Source organism: Porites lutea, chromosome 3 (assembly GCF_958299795.1).
Source record: "Porites lutea chromosome 3, jaPorLute2.1, whole genome shotgun sequence".
Taxonomy (NCBI): domain Eukaryota; kingdom Metazoa; phylum Cnidaria; class Anthozoa; order Scleractinia; family Poritidae; genus Porites; species Porites lutea.
The window spans coordinates 33318381-33333380 of record NC_133203.1 but is presented as its reverse complement, the minus strand read 5'-3'; the positions used below and the strand labels follow the sequence as shown (position 1 = coordinate 33333380).

At 38.6% G+C, this 15000-nt stretch overlaps 2 protein-coding genes across 6 annotated transcripts in view; one reads left to right on the top strand and one right to left on the bottom strand.

Moving 5' to 3' along the window:
• LOC140930960 (uncharacterized) overlaps positions 1-13089 on the top strand; it is a 15346-nt gene extending 2257 nt beyond the window's left edge. For 2 of the 5 annotated variants that reach the window (XM_073380699.1, XM_073380696.1), the window contains exons 4-12: positions 986-1030; positions 5785-5872; positions 6518-6547; positions 7144-7289; positions 7421-7658; positions 8553-8702; positions 9233-9296; positions 9625-9666; positions 9925-13089. In XM_073380699.1, coding sequence (XP_073236800.1) covers positions 986-1030; positions 5785-5872; positions 6518-6547; positions 7144-7289; positions 7421-7658; positions 8553-8702; positions 9233-9296; positions 9625-9666; positions 9925-11235 — 2114 coding nt within the window. In that variant the 3' untranslated portion in view covers positions 11236-13089. Of the gene's footprint in view, positions 1-65; positions 387-985; positions 1031-5784; positions 5873-6517; positions 6548-7143; positions 7290-7420; positions 7659-8552; positions 8703-9232; positions 9297-9624; positions 9667-9924 lie in introns of those variants that run through there. The other 3 variants (XM_073380698.1, XM_073380700.1, XM_073380697.1) reach the window with 3 other exon arrangements.
• The window catches only part of LOC140930959 (vacuolar protein sorting-associated protein 16 homolog), a 72697-nt gene that overhangs the window by 30386 nt on the left and 27311 nt on the right, over positions 1-15000 (bottom strand). The gene's annotated exons all lie outside the window — the stretch shown is intronic.

Below are 15000 nucleotides of genomic sequence, written 5' to 3'. Positions count from 1 at the left end.
GTTTCCTCAGCATGAAGCATGCCTAGGAGTATTGCTACCCCCCTCCCACTCACCTTGGACATAATCGCTGGGTTACCCTCCAGCAGTACGTCACCTGTGCCCATTTATACACCTGGGTGAAGAGAGGCCAAGTGGAGTAAAGTTCCTCGTCTAAGGAAACAATGCAGTGGGTAACTTTAAACCACAGACCTCCAGATCCAGAGTTTGAGGTGTTAACCACTTAACCACACATATCAAGATGGCTCAAATGGACTTTTCAGAGTTAGAGCCTTAACTATTGTCATTAGCAAAGATGCTGGAAAACAGTCTCCTTTAATAGCTGTACTATTACCTAGGAATTTGTTGTGACTGATGTTATTTTGACACAAGAGTTTTCATCACAATGTGTAAGTGGCTTGTAAGTGTGCCTAAGTGTAGTTTTTGCAAAAGAAGTTGCGGATTGTTGCAATGAAACCTTTTTTGATGTATAAATGGTAGGTTCTATATCTTTACTTACATTAATAAGATCTTTTTGTGAGAGTTGCGAGGGAGAGGTTTTGTAACAAGAACAGCAGTGTTTCACAGAGTTTTTAAAAGCTGCTGACTATTAACACCTGATGCAAGGTGCTTGTTACTTTTCATGTTCGTATCAGGTATTTTTTTGATCTGTTACACATGTACTACATCAGTCTTCTAGGTAACACTAAGCAAAATTTTTAGTTGGTTTCTGACTGGATGTGTGTCAATAATTTTTTGCCAAAAATTGCCACTTCAATGATTCTTGCACTACGCGATTCTAGTAGCGTGATGATAATCACGTAGTGTGCGACAAGATTCTCATCGCGCAGGAAACGAGACATGACTGGTAACTTACTTTTGAATGGTACTGTATGTCATGTGCTGTACAAATCATTATTTGCAAATCTTTGATCAATGAGAGCATGCATTTAAGATTTGTTATGTGATAAAATAAATTATAATTTTTCTATTAATTTGTCTATCACAGGAAATGGGACTGGAGGAGAGTCAATTTATGGTGGCACATTTAATGGTATGTAGCTTCACAGTATTAATCTCAACAACAAGACTTGCACTTAAGAGTCACATTTAGTTGCAAAAATTAGTGACGATTGGGTTTTGTGAACCTTTAATATCTGAACTGATTTTGTGTTATAGTCAAACAGGAATTTTATCAGTAGTTTGTCAGGCCTCATTGTAAATGTTGTAGTTCAATTTTTTTTTCTGGTTTAAATTTTTTTTGAACCAGTTCAAAATTTTTGAACTGGTTTTATTTTTTTATACCAGTTTAATTTTTTTCAAATACATCACTTTTTTACTCAAGGGGAGTTTATTCTATGTAATCCTTAAGTAGTGAATTAAGTGATTAAGATTAAGCACTCGTTTTACTGATTAGGGTTAAGCATTCATTTTACTGATTAGGGTTAAGCAGTCATTTTAGGGTTAGGGTTAGGGTTAGGTTAGGTTTGGTACCCAATGCTTTTCCACTCAGTCAAAGAAACAACACCAGTATTGGTACACAGTAATGGCTTTTTTACTTCTTGAATCTCGGTAATAAGTACTACTTGACAAATTATTTAAATACACTACATAACTTTCTTGCACGCTGCAGAAAATGTCTGCTCAGTAGTGTAATCAAGTTCAATGTTCTGAGTAGCAGCTGTGCAAGGATATAATCAGGTGGGTGAAATTAATGTGTTTATTCTACCAAATTTGGTCACAACACGTGCATAGGTGTTTACAATTTCTTCAACTTTTCCTAGAGGAAGATTGGAATGCAGAGGTGATGTCTTGTCAACACGGTCAATTTTTATAGAGACAATGTCTCCAACTTTAAATTTTCTAGGTTGGTTTTTTTTGGGGCTTTGGGTTACCATTTCCTTGTTGTACTTTTCTTGATTTTCAGTTATTTTTTGTCGTTTTCTGGATTGTTCCTCATGATGTTCACATTCTCTATGGCTTGTAATACCATAAACAGCCTCATATGGCGTCATCTTTATTGCTCGATGGTAGCTTATGTTTCTAGTATAAGCTGCTTCTGATGCTTTTTCACACCATTTTTGTACACTTGTGGAAGAGGTGCTCATTATTAATGCTCTCATATCCTCTTTCCAAGATCGATTTGATCTTTCAACCAAACCTTGAGTGGTTGGTGTTCGTGGAGAACCATGAGCCACTTGAATGCGATTTTCTTCACAAAATGCTTCCATCTTTTTGTTTGCGAATTCTTTACCATTGTTGGTTAGGATTTTTTTCGGAAAGCCATAGGTGTAGCAGTAGCATTTGAATCCGGTAAGTACTTTGTCGGCAGACTTGGCCTTCAGAGGTGTTACGTAAACATACTTAGTATGATGATCAGTTATATTCATGGCCCATGTGTGCTTCTCAGTACAATCACAAGAACAGTTACGGAAGTCCATTAAATCTATCTCTAAGAGAGATAGAAATGTCGGAGATTGAATAGGTTTATCAACAAGCTTAACAAGGCTAGTTACTGACTGCTGCTCCACACGAATTGGGCACAGGCCAACAAATATCATGGCTACCACCTTCACATTGACTTCGGAATAGTTGTTACTGATCCATTTAGAAGTAATTTGTCGACCACGATGAGCAGTGCGATTGTGAGCGAGGGACAACACATTGTGAATGTCTCTTTTAGGGACCACTTTTCTCTTGTTTTGTGTTATTATTGAGTTGTCTGAATAAGCCCACTGCTTTCTTATGACTGTCGATTTTTCCCACTTCGACAGCATGGGTTCTTTGGATTGAATTCCAAGCTGCATCTCAGTCTGGTATTTAAGATAGGCTTTTGCTTTATCGAAGAATGAATCCTCGATAAAAAGCGTTATCTGTGATTCGTTTTTGGTCTGTTTGTTTTTCAAGGCATCCAACTGTTCGTAAAATACTTCTCTCAGTACACATGGTACATGTACAAGAGGTTCGGCCATGTTTCGAGCTCGAAGTCCCACTCTAGACCAAATGCGCATGTTTTTTGCTGTATGAATAAATTATTTTCAAGAACAAATTTGGCCGAGCGAAGGGGAGTCTGGGGCTAATTACTTATAATACCAACAAATATTCATTGCTCTCCAACGAATTCTACCGTGGTCTAATGGAGAGAACGGATGGCAACAGATCTGGAGGTTGGTGGTTCAAATCCTGATAAGAACAATATCAAAGTGAATAAATAAGTAGTGTAGAGGCAGAGTGGTAAATAAATCAGGGGGGGTAAATGAAAGATCCTGTGGGGTGGTAGGCTAGGATAAAAGACTAAGAGGAGATGTGTAGATGATAAATTGCAGGAAAAGTTCCATTCTTCTTCCCTCTTCTCTTTCATCTTGCATCTAATTCTTTTTCAGAACCCCCCTTAACCCATTCGCCCCTGAACCACCCGTAACCGCCCGTGCGGATCCAGGTCCTTTCTACCCATTGTGACGTCATCAGTTTTAACGGTCAAGGACAACTTTCTTCGCTAACTTGTGCAGAGTGAAGAGATCTTTCAAACCATACCAGAATGAGCACAATTCAGTCAAGGACACCGGAGAAACAAGCAAAAAACCACGTGACATTGACCTGAAAATCTCCATGAAAATCTTGTTCCATTACCCACCTACCTTTCCTTTCACCTAATCCTAAGATCCTAAAAGCTTTCCTACAAACTCTTCCCACCAAAATCAAGCCTACTAAATGCCCAGCAAGAGAAAAAAAAATGAGGCAAGAAAAGCGAAAAAAGAAGGGAGGAGAGAAAGCGAAAAGTAAAAGTCAAGACTGCTGTGTCACTTTCTCGAAATTTTGCTTTCTGCACATGCCCGAACTTTGCAAGCTGATATTTTGCATCTGGATCAGAAGGCCGCGAAGTGTTCGACCTGTAAACCAGTTTGTGGTAAGTTTTAGCTCTTTATAGCACGACAGTGACCAGAAAACCACTCGACTAGCTTCAAAACGCGTTTTTCGGCAAAATCTCCAGGAGCGAATGGGTTAAAAAGCCAAGCCCCAATTTTTCATCCACACCCCAAAAAGAAAAGGCCCTTTTTCAGACAGTTGATTAAAAACTGGTTAACAAAAATTAAACTCGTTCAAAGAAATTGAGCTGGTTTGGAAAAAAATAAACCAGAGGTTAAAATAATATTGAACTACAACATAAACATAAAATTGAGTTGACTACAGTCCAACCCTGATATAATGAAGAGCCAAGGGACTGGCAAAATATGTTAATGTCTCTTTCTCTATGATGCATGTTAAACGTGAAGTAATTTAATTATAAAATAAGTAATGACCAGTTGGCATTGAATGGGGGAGCACTGCCTTGCGCTAGGTTACCCTGTGCAACTTCTGGCGATGGTGTGACCAAAGAACCTCACTTATCTCCCCAGCACTACGAGCTGAATGCATATACAGCACGTGCTGGATTGAACAAGAGTTTAGGTTTGCAGGCGATATTAAACAGCAATGCAGCCAACAAGCTTGGGGGAAGTCGCTGCGCAGACTTAACCGCACCTCCGAGGAGTGTCCCTAGTTTATTTGATGGCATAGCACAAAGCCCAAACCTCAATCGGCTCCAAAGGGAGGGAGGGTGGGAAAAATTTTTACAAGAAGAGTATACTGAGCGCTTAAACTTTGCTGAACAACCCAAGTGAACTCTGAACAGTTGTTCTTGGCTTTTATAGCTAGATGAATGTCTGCTGGCATAGCCAGTAGGAAAGGCTGTACTACAAAACAGCTCAGTGTTACATGTGCAAACTCTTAGCCATAAATAGTGCTTTCAAAATACTGGCCAATGCTGTGGCTGTTACTAGCCTGCTTAAGACAACAAGGCCGTATAGTTCTAAACTAGAATACAATGCAACTAAGAGCTTGCTGACCTTGACACCTTGACTACACAATTGCTTTATTGAAAAATAACCGCCATGAAAGGGTTTCTGATTCGTACCATTAACTACATTTTACTGGCGTGACAGTAAAATTGCTTTTTGTTATAACAAGGTTTCGTTATATCGAGGTTATTTTCCATATGTTTTACTATTACTGGGGTTAAAAGAAAATCATTCATTATATTGAGGACTTTGTTATATCAAGGTTCTACTGTTCTGCAATAACTCTTATCTCAGGGCTGTGGCTAAAATTTCAAGGTTCAGGGTAAATGCAGTTAGTAGGAGGGGAATTGTACTGAGCTGTGTAGGAATTAGTTCTTTTGGTTCTGTTTTCTTTTTGTTTCCTATAAGAGAACCCAGGGCTCACGCTCATAGTACCCAGGTAAAATCCCCAGCCCCTGGTTCATTGTGATGTCCAGCCCTGTATCTTCCAGTGAACTTACACCTTATGCAAATCTGTGTCTTACAATTTATTATCTTTTATACAAGACATTCTCAGCTTTTGATTGGTTTATATTAATCTGTCAGCCAATAATTCAGCTTGCTCATGATGTGGAGAATGAAACAATGTTATGCAATATTGGATTATGCAATAACATTGCCGATCTCAGCATTATGACACTCTTATTGATCTTCATTACTATAATAGTAAAAAGGGCTTAATTTGCTTATTAACAATATTAAGCAAATTACGCCCTTTTTACAGGAAACCCTTAATTTGTTATTAATATTATAAAGCTGATCTAATGGGATGTATATTTTTAACTGCTTATCTAAATAATATATGAAAATAATTAATTTTTTTGTTAACTGGGGTTGAAACTTATGAGAAGTACAAACATGTAATTGTGATAACTGCAATGATTTACATGTCATATCAAGTTTTTCATTTTTTTTGTTTTCCCTATAACAGATGAAGGATTCCATCTTAAGCACGAGACAGCAATGTTGTTGTCCATGGCTAACAGAGGTCCAAACACTAATGGTTCTCAGTTTTTTATGTAAGTATTTGATCTTTTAAGAGATAGAAACCACCCTATAAATTTGAAACCAACTATAAAATTCAACTGCATTCATGCATGTAGATGTGTAGTATAAGTCAGGTCCTGATCACTCAAAGATTGGATACATGTAGTGCCATCCACTGTATAAATTAATTATCGCTATGGAGTGGTTAGAGTGTCATGAAATCCAATTGCCTTGCTTTTCTAGTTTACCTGATGAATAGCATTACCCACCTTCTGAGCAACTGGGCACTGTTAACTTAATTACACTGGCAAAAATGGTTCAGTTCTTTTTGAATTTCCTGCTGTAGTCTAATTTTCCCCTCCTTTAATTCTCAATTCCTTCCTTTTCTCAAGGCCCCAGGTTCAAGTTTAAAAGGTGGTTTATGTACTTCAATGTATCAACTTGATAATATTAATCTCTATCCAGTCATTGATCCAGTTGTTTTCCCTAATTAATGTTTATCCACTGGATATTAATTTATCTGCTAAATATCACCTGATCCAAGGAGTGAACAACTTGGGCCAGATTTCAGGTCTTCCAACTGGCATCTCTGTGATACATAACAATATTGTAGTGTGAATAAAGACAAAGTTTTAATGTTTTAAGTTTTTATAGTGTGTTTATTTTGCTTTTCACAGAACAACTCAGGCTGCCCCACATCTTGATGGGTAAGTTTTCTTTTAACTTGATTCAGCTGTTCTTACTGATAGAAAGGAAATTTCTGTTAGCATTATGACCTTATTGGTACAGACAAGACAGTGTTTCACATGGTTTCATTTTTTCAATTTCAGTACCCAAATATAAAAAAGGGCATCAAATTTTGCGATATTATTTTTCAAACATCTGAATTTCTAAAAGATATGAAGATAAACTGTAACGAACAAAATGCGTATTAACAATATTCCACAACAGATTAAAAATTACCAGTAAAACCAGTTAATAATTTATTGTCGATACACCTAGGCTCTACAGTAGAAACAGTTGTTGTTATTAAATCTTAATCATTTTTATATGATTTGAATTTTCTATGGGTATTAAATTAAAATTTTGCATGTTTTCTTTTCGTAAGGATATTTATTGGCGAAAACAAATTCATGAAATAAAAAAAATGCTAAGTTAAGTAATGAAATTGTACATGACTTGTATACATTATGCATTTTTGTTTATTGCAGTGCCACTCAAAAGCAAGTCACAGATCAATGATTACCCACACTTCAACAATGTTGCTCTTGCTTATATTGTGGTATATTTATTTTATTTGTAGGATTCATGTGATATTTGGCCAAGTATTGCAAGGTCAGGAAATAGTATCAGAGATAGAGATTCAAAGAGTTGATGACAAGAGTAGGCCCCTAGTGGATGTAAAGATTATCAACTGTGGTGAACTTATTCCAAAAGCAAAGGCTAAAGGTACAGGATATGTTTCCACTGACTAAATTTATGTACAGGGCTCAGTGCTCTAGCAGCGGTGCTGCCTGCTGACCCCTGGCACCATACTTTAGCTCTTAGGTGATGTCTTACTGTTATTTGTTAACTTTCAGCTGCAGAGAAGAAGGCTGAAAAGAAAAGAAGGAAATCTAAGCGACATTCTGACAGCAGTTCATCAGATACTGACTCTTCATCCAGTTCTGGATCAGAATCAGACAGTGATCAGTCATCAATTGATGAGCGGGAGAAAAAGAAACGCATAAAAAAGAAAAGAAGAAAAACGATGAGTGAATCTGTAAAACACAAGGAGAAGAAGAAAGCAAAGAAGAAAAAGAAAGAGATAAAAGACAGGTAAGTGGCTGTAACTACACCACAGTACATGGAATAAAAATACATCAATACACAAACATTTAATAAATACATACAAAAAATGCAAATATGATAAAAATGAATACTGTGACTAAAATAATTAATGACTTAATTAAAACATGAATGCATATACATATAATTTCAAAAATTAACATTGTTCACAAAAAGTACAGCATTCAATAATTCATTCATTACACTCAAATGACAACATCTACATGTAGATAGATTTAGTTGAGTAGCAAAAAGGACTGATAGAGCCACTGTGCTGAGTGCAGAGCATAACCATGGCAATCAACATGTTGAATTCCAAAGAAGTTGAGGAGTAAGGGCAAGTCAAAGAGGTTAGGGAGAAAATAGCCTGTGTAGCAAGCGTTTTTGTGTGGTTTCGGAGCAAAGAAAGATGGAGGAATGACATGGAACCGGATTTTTGGTTTTGGCCGCACCAAAAATAGAACAAGAGCAAACTCTTGCTACACAGGCTAGGGAGAAGAAGAGAAAACAATATATCATTTTTTCTCCCCTCCCCCTTCTTACAACCTTTTTTTACCCCATGACTAGTCAAAGAGTTGCTATTTCTATTCTCCCCTGTCTTTCTCAGTGGTCAAAGATGGCAGCCATGTCAATGCAGACAAGCAGTTTTTGCCCACCTTAAGAATTTGCCTGCATTGCTGGCTTCCCTGAGAGTACTTACACATACCTCACACTAACCCAGGGTTATCTTAACCCAGCTTTGAACAAACAGGGCCAAGTAAGTGATAAGCAAAGGAATCTGTGGTTACATTTGAGGTCCCATATTACATCATAATGTTGCTTTTACGCCCCCTTCCCTGTTAGTTAAATATTGACACTAATATCAGCAATTAATTTGAATTCCAGTCCAGGAGATGTTAAACCAAAGAGTCCTGAACCTTTTAGTTCAGTGACTGTGGATGAGATCCCAGATGTTCCCAATAATTCTTTTCTATTGAGAAGAAGCCGCACCCCCTCCCCTGTCAGGGAAAAGAGGTTTCAGCAGGCAAAAAATAGGTATGTTTCCTCTGAGGTACACCTGACCTTAATCATTTCTACGAGAGCTGGGCTCATTCCCTTTTCGGTGCATAATTATCATGAATTAGGAATTTTTGAGCATGTAAGTCCATACTAAATTTGCAATGATAAATTTTGCCCAAGGCAAAGCTCTTTCTTTGTTCAAAACTCTGAGGTATATACCAATAAAATTAATTGTGACATACAAAAGTACTTTGGAATGGCAACACAACTAGATTTCATCCACAGACTCAAAACTAAGCACTACATTTCATCCAACGTGCCTGATTACACACTAAGGAAATGGTACCATGTGAAAGTACTACTGATGGAAGAAGTTTCATTTGAATGGTCACACCATAGGATTTCATCCACAGACTCAAAAATTAAAACTACATAGTACCATGTGATAGCACTGCTCAATTGATTCTGATGGCAAATGGTTCAGAAAAAGTTGTTCAGATGTTGAGAGATAGATGGCAGCAGTATCTTCAAGTTGTTTATATTATTTTCTGTTTGTATGACCACAGGAAAAGTAAGTCTCCTCCAGGGTATAAAGCTCCGCCTCAAAGTAATTCACAGGAAAGGACCAGGGTATGTACACCTGCTGATATGATATTGTTTGGGAGATCAGTAGACCTTATTTCATTGTATCCACCATCTTCGCATGCCCTTCAGGACTGATTAATCACGTGACATTGCATTTATCCCATCAAACCTTGAACGCCTACAAAGATGGTGGTTGAGGTCTATACGTTCAACAGAAAATATCCATAATTATTAATAAAACAATTACATCCGAGTCTCTTGGTTCTTAAAATGGAGCTCGGATTCTGCGGGTAACTATTTTTCTTTCTTTTAACACAATTGTAAAACTTTTTACCCTCTATCATCTATCTCTGTTTGTCTTTCGTATCGGCAGGTTTCCAGGTCGGGAAGGATTCTACGAGGACGAGGAAATATGGTGAGGAAATTCCCAGGGTATTAGTTAAAACTTCCTTACGAGAAAAACAATACACCATGAGAAAAGGAAATCACTAAGTAATGAATCATTTAGAAGCGGTCAGGAGACAAGACAAAGCAAAACACATCTCTGAAAACCCACTACAGTGTACCCCCCCCCCCCCCCCTTCTCCCTTCCGCCCCTCTGAGCAAAGAGCCTGGCCGGAGGCTACTCCATTGGTTTGAAACAGAACTTAATCACGTGATTTTTATTTTTCAGCGGTATCGCACACCCCCGCCTTCTTCTCCAGATGAAACCCGGAACATTTCGGGCCGTTTTTCCCCACCTTTGGTTGCTCGGTCAAGGTCTCCTATGCGTCGTGCACGATCATCATTTAGACAGTCAAGGTCTTCTCGAGAACGCTCTAGATCTCCCCGTCGACGCTCGAATTCTCCTCGAAGACCCCTGATGTCTTCTCGAACACGCTCGAAGTCTCCACAAAAACAACCAAATTCCTCACAGAGACGCTCGCTGTCACCTCAAAGACCCCCGATGTATTCTCGACGACGGTCGACGTCCCCACGAAAACACTCAAATTCCCCACAGAGATGCTCGCCGTCTCCACGGAGACACTCGGGGTCTCCGCGACAACGCTCGAGGTCTCCACGAAGACATTCGAAATCCCCACGATCACACTTACTTCAGAGAACAGATAGCAAACAGCATATGAAAGACCGTGAATCAGCGGAAAGAAAAATGAAACAGAGCTACTCAGTAAGAGATGGTGGAAGCAGTGATAAATTTGCAACAGTTGAAACACGAGGTGAAAGGAACTCAAATGATGAAAAAGCTAACGAATGTTCACCTATAACTGAAGAGCGCTTTCCAGAAAGGGGACGGGAAGAAGAGGAAAAGAGCTTTTCTAATGAAGGCTATGCAGGGTCAAAGTTTGCTTCAATCAATGAAACTGGCAGACACAGGAGAGGAGAAAAAACTAGCAGTAACAGCGACAGCGAGGAATTTGAACAAGCAAGTCGAGACATTTTGTACGGATTGGGAAAACAGAGCCATCTTGCGCGTAAAGACGACACCAGGGACATACGGAAACCAAGTTCATACCCGAACGGTGACGAGCAGACATGGAGAAGCTTAGCTCGTGATTATGAGTTTGAAGAAGGTCACGGAACTTTGGAGGCACAAAGTTATGCACCCATTCCATTAAGCAAAGAACGTGAAAATAACCGAGAACGTCTAGAATCTCGCGGTAAAAATAACGATGAACAGATTTCTCCAAACGAAGAAAGCGCAGGCAGTGAACAAGAGGACAAACGAGCTTTCCTTCAGGGTGAAGGAAGGTTTAAACATCAGGGTATCTCAGAACGTAAAACTGGCCGTCGACAGCGCAGTAGGAGTTTTGATAGACGCAGAAGCAGCTCTCAGGAGAGTGACCGGAACCGGAAGTCACGTCATCACCATCGTCGTCATCATCATCGTCATCATCATCATCGACACCATCATAAAAGAGACGCGAGGCAATCGGAAAGAAACATTGTCGTGACCGAGAAAGATCAGGACAGTTCAAGTGACTGACTTGATTGCGTGTAAACTTCTCAAACATCGGTGATATCGTGAACGTAAACAGCACTTCAATTTTCAATGTACAATATTATGTCCGTTTCTCTGTAGAAACAGTCGAAAACGACACTAAAACGTGAAAAAGGAATTTACGTCTTGAGACAAATAAGAAACGAACTCACATCCGTTCAAACTTTTTCCAACTTTTCTGAAACTTTAATTCAAACTCCTGTCTAGAGAGAGAAGAACAGGCATTTATTCATGACTTATCCTTTAACGACATATTTATTGTCTTTCATACTTGTATCAATTTTCCCTTTTGGTGTCTACTTATGGTAAACTGCCGCTTCAACATCTTGGTAAGGGGTTTTAGGAGGGTTCATAAACGGAGGGGCTTACATCCGAGGGAGCTTATCACAGGAATAAAAAACGCTTCGAAGCAATCTACAGAAGTGCTAGTCAAAATAATTTTGCATTTACTGGTTTTTAACTAAGCGTCAAAAGATCATAATAAATAGAATTCATTTCAATACATTTTGGGGAGTGGGATTGTAATCGGATGTGTTTTTTTTGTTTACGGGTTGATAGGCCTACAGCTGGTTGGGTTGGAGAGCTTTATAAGCGGCCGGTTGCAGTATATCCAGGATCGAACCCTAATGAGATGCACTATCATTATGATAGCCATCACAAAGTGTCCTAATGAACAGAACATCATCAAAATACATGTAATTCGATCAAATGTGAAGTAGTGTAAAAATGAGAAAGAACCCAGTCAAGTATGAAGTATTTTAATATAATGTGCGTTTAATCTTAGATATACTAACTAACTCTTAGAGCCGGTTTTGTGTCGTTACGCCGCAGGGGGCTCAGGTTTCTTTGAAGTCCTTTAATACACATGTACAGGCTCTTGATATGTGTTATTGACCAAGCGTGAGATCAAGAGGGCTGGATATTGATCAAGTTCTTGTTTTCGCTTTCACGGATCAAAAAAGACGATAATAACAACGCAAAGAAGAACGAGGAGGCCAATATCCAGCCACCTTGACCGAACAAGCTGAGTCAATAAAGGATTTATTTCATGGCCAAAAAGATATCTTTTTCTTGCTGGACCAAGGCGGAAAATGTCGAAAGGCAAGATGGGCACATCTTTCAGGCTCAGTCGAGTAGCCAATCAGTACACAGGTTTGGCGTCATATTGCCGGCTCGCGGATTCAGGCATACTAATAAATCCTTAAAATAGCCTGGGTGCCCTGTTGCTGGGGGTGCATCGTTTGCCTGTTTCTGTCAAAGCAATCCAGATTTTTATTTGCGTGATCAACTTTTCAACACGCAGTATAAAACGCTGTCGGAAAGCATCAAAAGTCTTTCATTTTTAACGCCTCCGGCGAGTTTTATGAACCTGTGGTTAACTGTCCCAGAATCTTTAAGGAATGGTAAGCAAGCAATATTCCGAAACAGCGTTATTTTAATTGTGACCTAAATCATAGAAATCTTTTGACCCATAAAAGGGTGTCGTCCGTGTCTGTTTATATCAACATTCTATAAAGCCAGAAAATATAACATCATTGTTTTCTCTCTTCACGGCTAATATTTCGTAACTGCGCTAGCCCCCAAAATTCCTGCGCTTTCTGGTGAAAAAAAAAAACAACCCGGTTTAACTCTGGGAAACTGGCTCCAGTTGTTTATCCACCGGAGAAATCGTTATCCAAAGGACATAAAGTATTAGGGACACCAACCACACTATCCGTTTGATACTGAGATTTATTCAGTGCATAGCGTTAGACACCTTTTGAACGACTGGGGCCTGGAGTTTAAACACAAAGGCGGCAAATTTGTGTTCCAGGAAAATATACACGTTTTAATGTTAACAGTCTTCGATGCAAAAATGCTAACAGGAGGAAGCCAAGAAAAAAAGGAACCGGAGAGAGGAATGCAAGATGGAGGAGGCGGGAGCGGTCTGGACCCCTTGTTTCCCCACAAAATAGGGTGTAATTTTAAAAATAAGCAGCAAAATCCAGTTTTAGGGAACACGTCAAATGTCAACAGTATGTTTGATGGTGTAAATGCAGGGAGAAGGGGCTACTCACGATAAGATTTACATAGTTTTATATACCATTTTCACTGAAAAGGTACCTCTAGATCTTTCGTATACAGTTCCATTGAACATACTACCCGGCCTTTAAATGTCTACCTAATAAGAATGAATCGCTAAGACAGGAAGTCTTTATGTCATTTTAGAGTAACGTTAATTTAATAAATGAAAATGTTTGTACCCTTTTAGATCTTTTATTTACTTTAACAGTGATTTCGCTGTCTTTGATAAACCTTAATTTTAAGCCTCAAAAATCCGGGTACCCCTTTTCAGGCAGAACCTCCGGGTATAAGCTATTGCAGGAAGCCCCTAATCCCCCCTCCCCGGGTGTAAAGGGTCGTTGAAAGCCGGCGGTTCTCCTAAATTAAATTTGACTTCATAAACTAGTCTCACGCTTGTTACTAATTCTAAAGCTAAATGTGGGACAATTTTCTAGCTTTGCTTGATGAAGACCTGAATGAAGAAGAAAACAGTACTGCACAAGTTTAAATTTGATTTCAAGTTGATTGTCTACTGTGAATCGAAGTGACTGTACGTTGTTCTGCACGGGTGGTCGTCCTGATGCTCGTATATTTTAGGAACGTTTTGTTGCAATACAGTAAAAACCCGCAACTAAGAACCTGCATTTTTCCAAGTTAGCCTAAACAAGTTCTTACAGAAATGGTAATTAGCACAAATTTAGGCTATTTAGGTTCTTATCTCAGGGGCACCCAACGAGAATATAGTTCAAAACCACTTTAAAAAAAGCATTGTTAAACGTATTTTAGTATTTAAACGGTGGATATAGGCATATTTTTATCCCCTAAAAATTTTTCATCTGTTCGGATTTCCTAGCTGAAAGTCTAGTGATCCGAAAATTATAGGGATCAAAACTCATCTTTTCGAAAATTCCAGCTTGAAAAAAGGCTCCCGAAAATTCTAGGTGACCTTTTTAGGGTAAAAATCCGTTAAAAATAGGGAATTATACAATTTTTTAGATGTTCGAAAATCCTAGGAGAGGCAGGCAAGCAAGAAGTTTTACAACAAATGCTCCGAAAATTCTAGATCTCAAATCGTCTTCCGAACAGATATTTTCCGAAAATTTTCGTTGGGTGCCCCTGTTATCTTCTAAAGAAAAAATAGATTATAGCTAAGAGTATGCAGTGGTATTCAGCTTATTCTCTAATAAAATCTGCATAGGTATTCAGCTCGGATTCCCTAATAAAATCTGCATACCATTACATTCAGCTGTACATTACAGTTGGACGGATAATTCTTCAAAGAGGATCTTGATTGATGGCTTATCTCATTTGCTCAATCTTACTGCGTTTCTTCTTATACATTTTGAAAATAAGAACCTGTTTCAAATTTTAGGTATAACAGGTTCTTGTATAGAAGGGGCCTAACTGGTAACTTTTAGCCTTAGCTTAAAAGGTTCTTAAAAACAAGGTTCCTAAGCCGCGGATTTCTACTGTTTCTCACTACCCTTTCTGTGAAATTTTCACATCCGATAAAACTAAATTCCTAGCAGCATTTTTTACCACTACGATGGAGACCGAAACAGGAATAGCTGAAAACAGCTGGGTTTGTTTTAGGAGCGGATGTTATTTCCACGGTTGGTCGATAATTTTTTAGTAATTTTAAGACTAAAGAATGACTTGATTGATCGAGGTCAGTGACTATACAATTCCTTTGCAATGATTTAATCA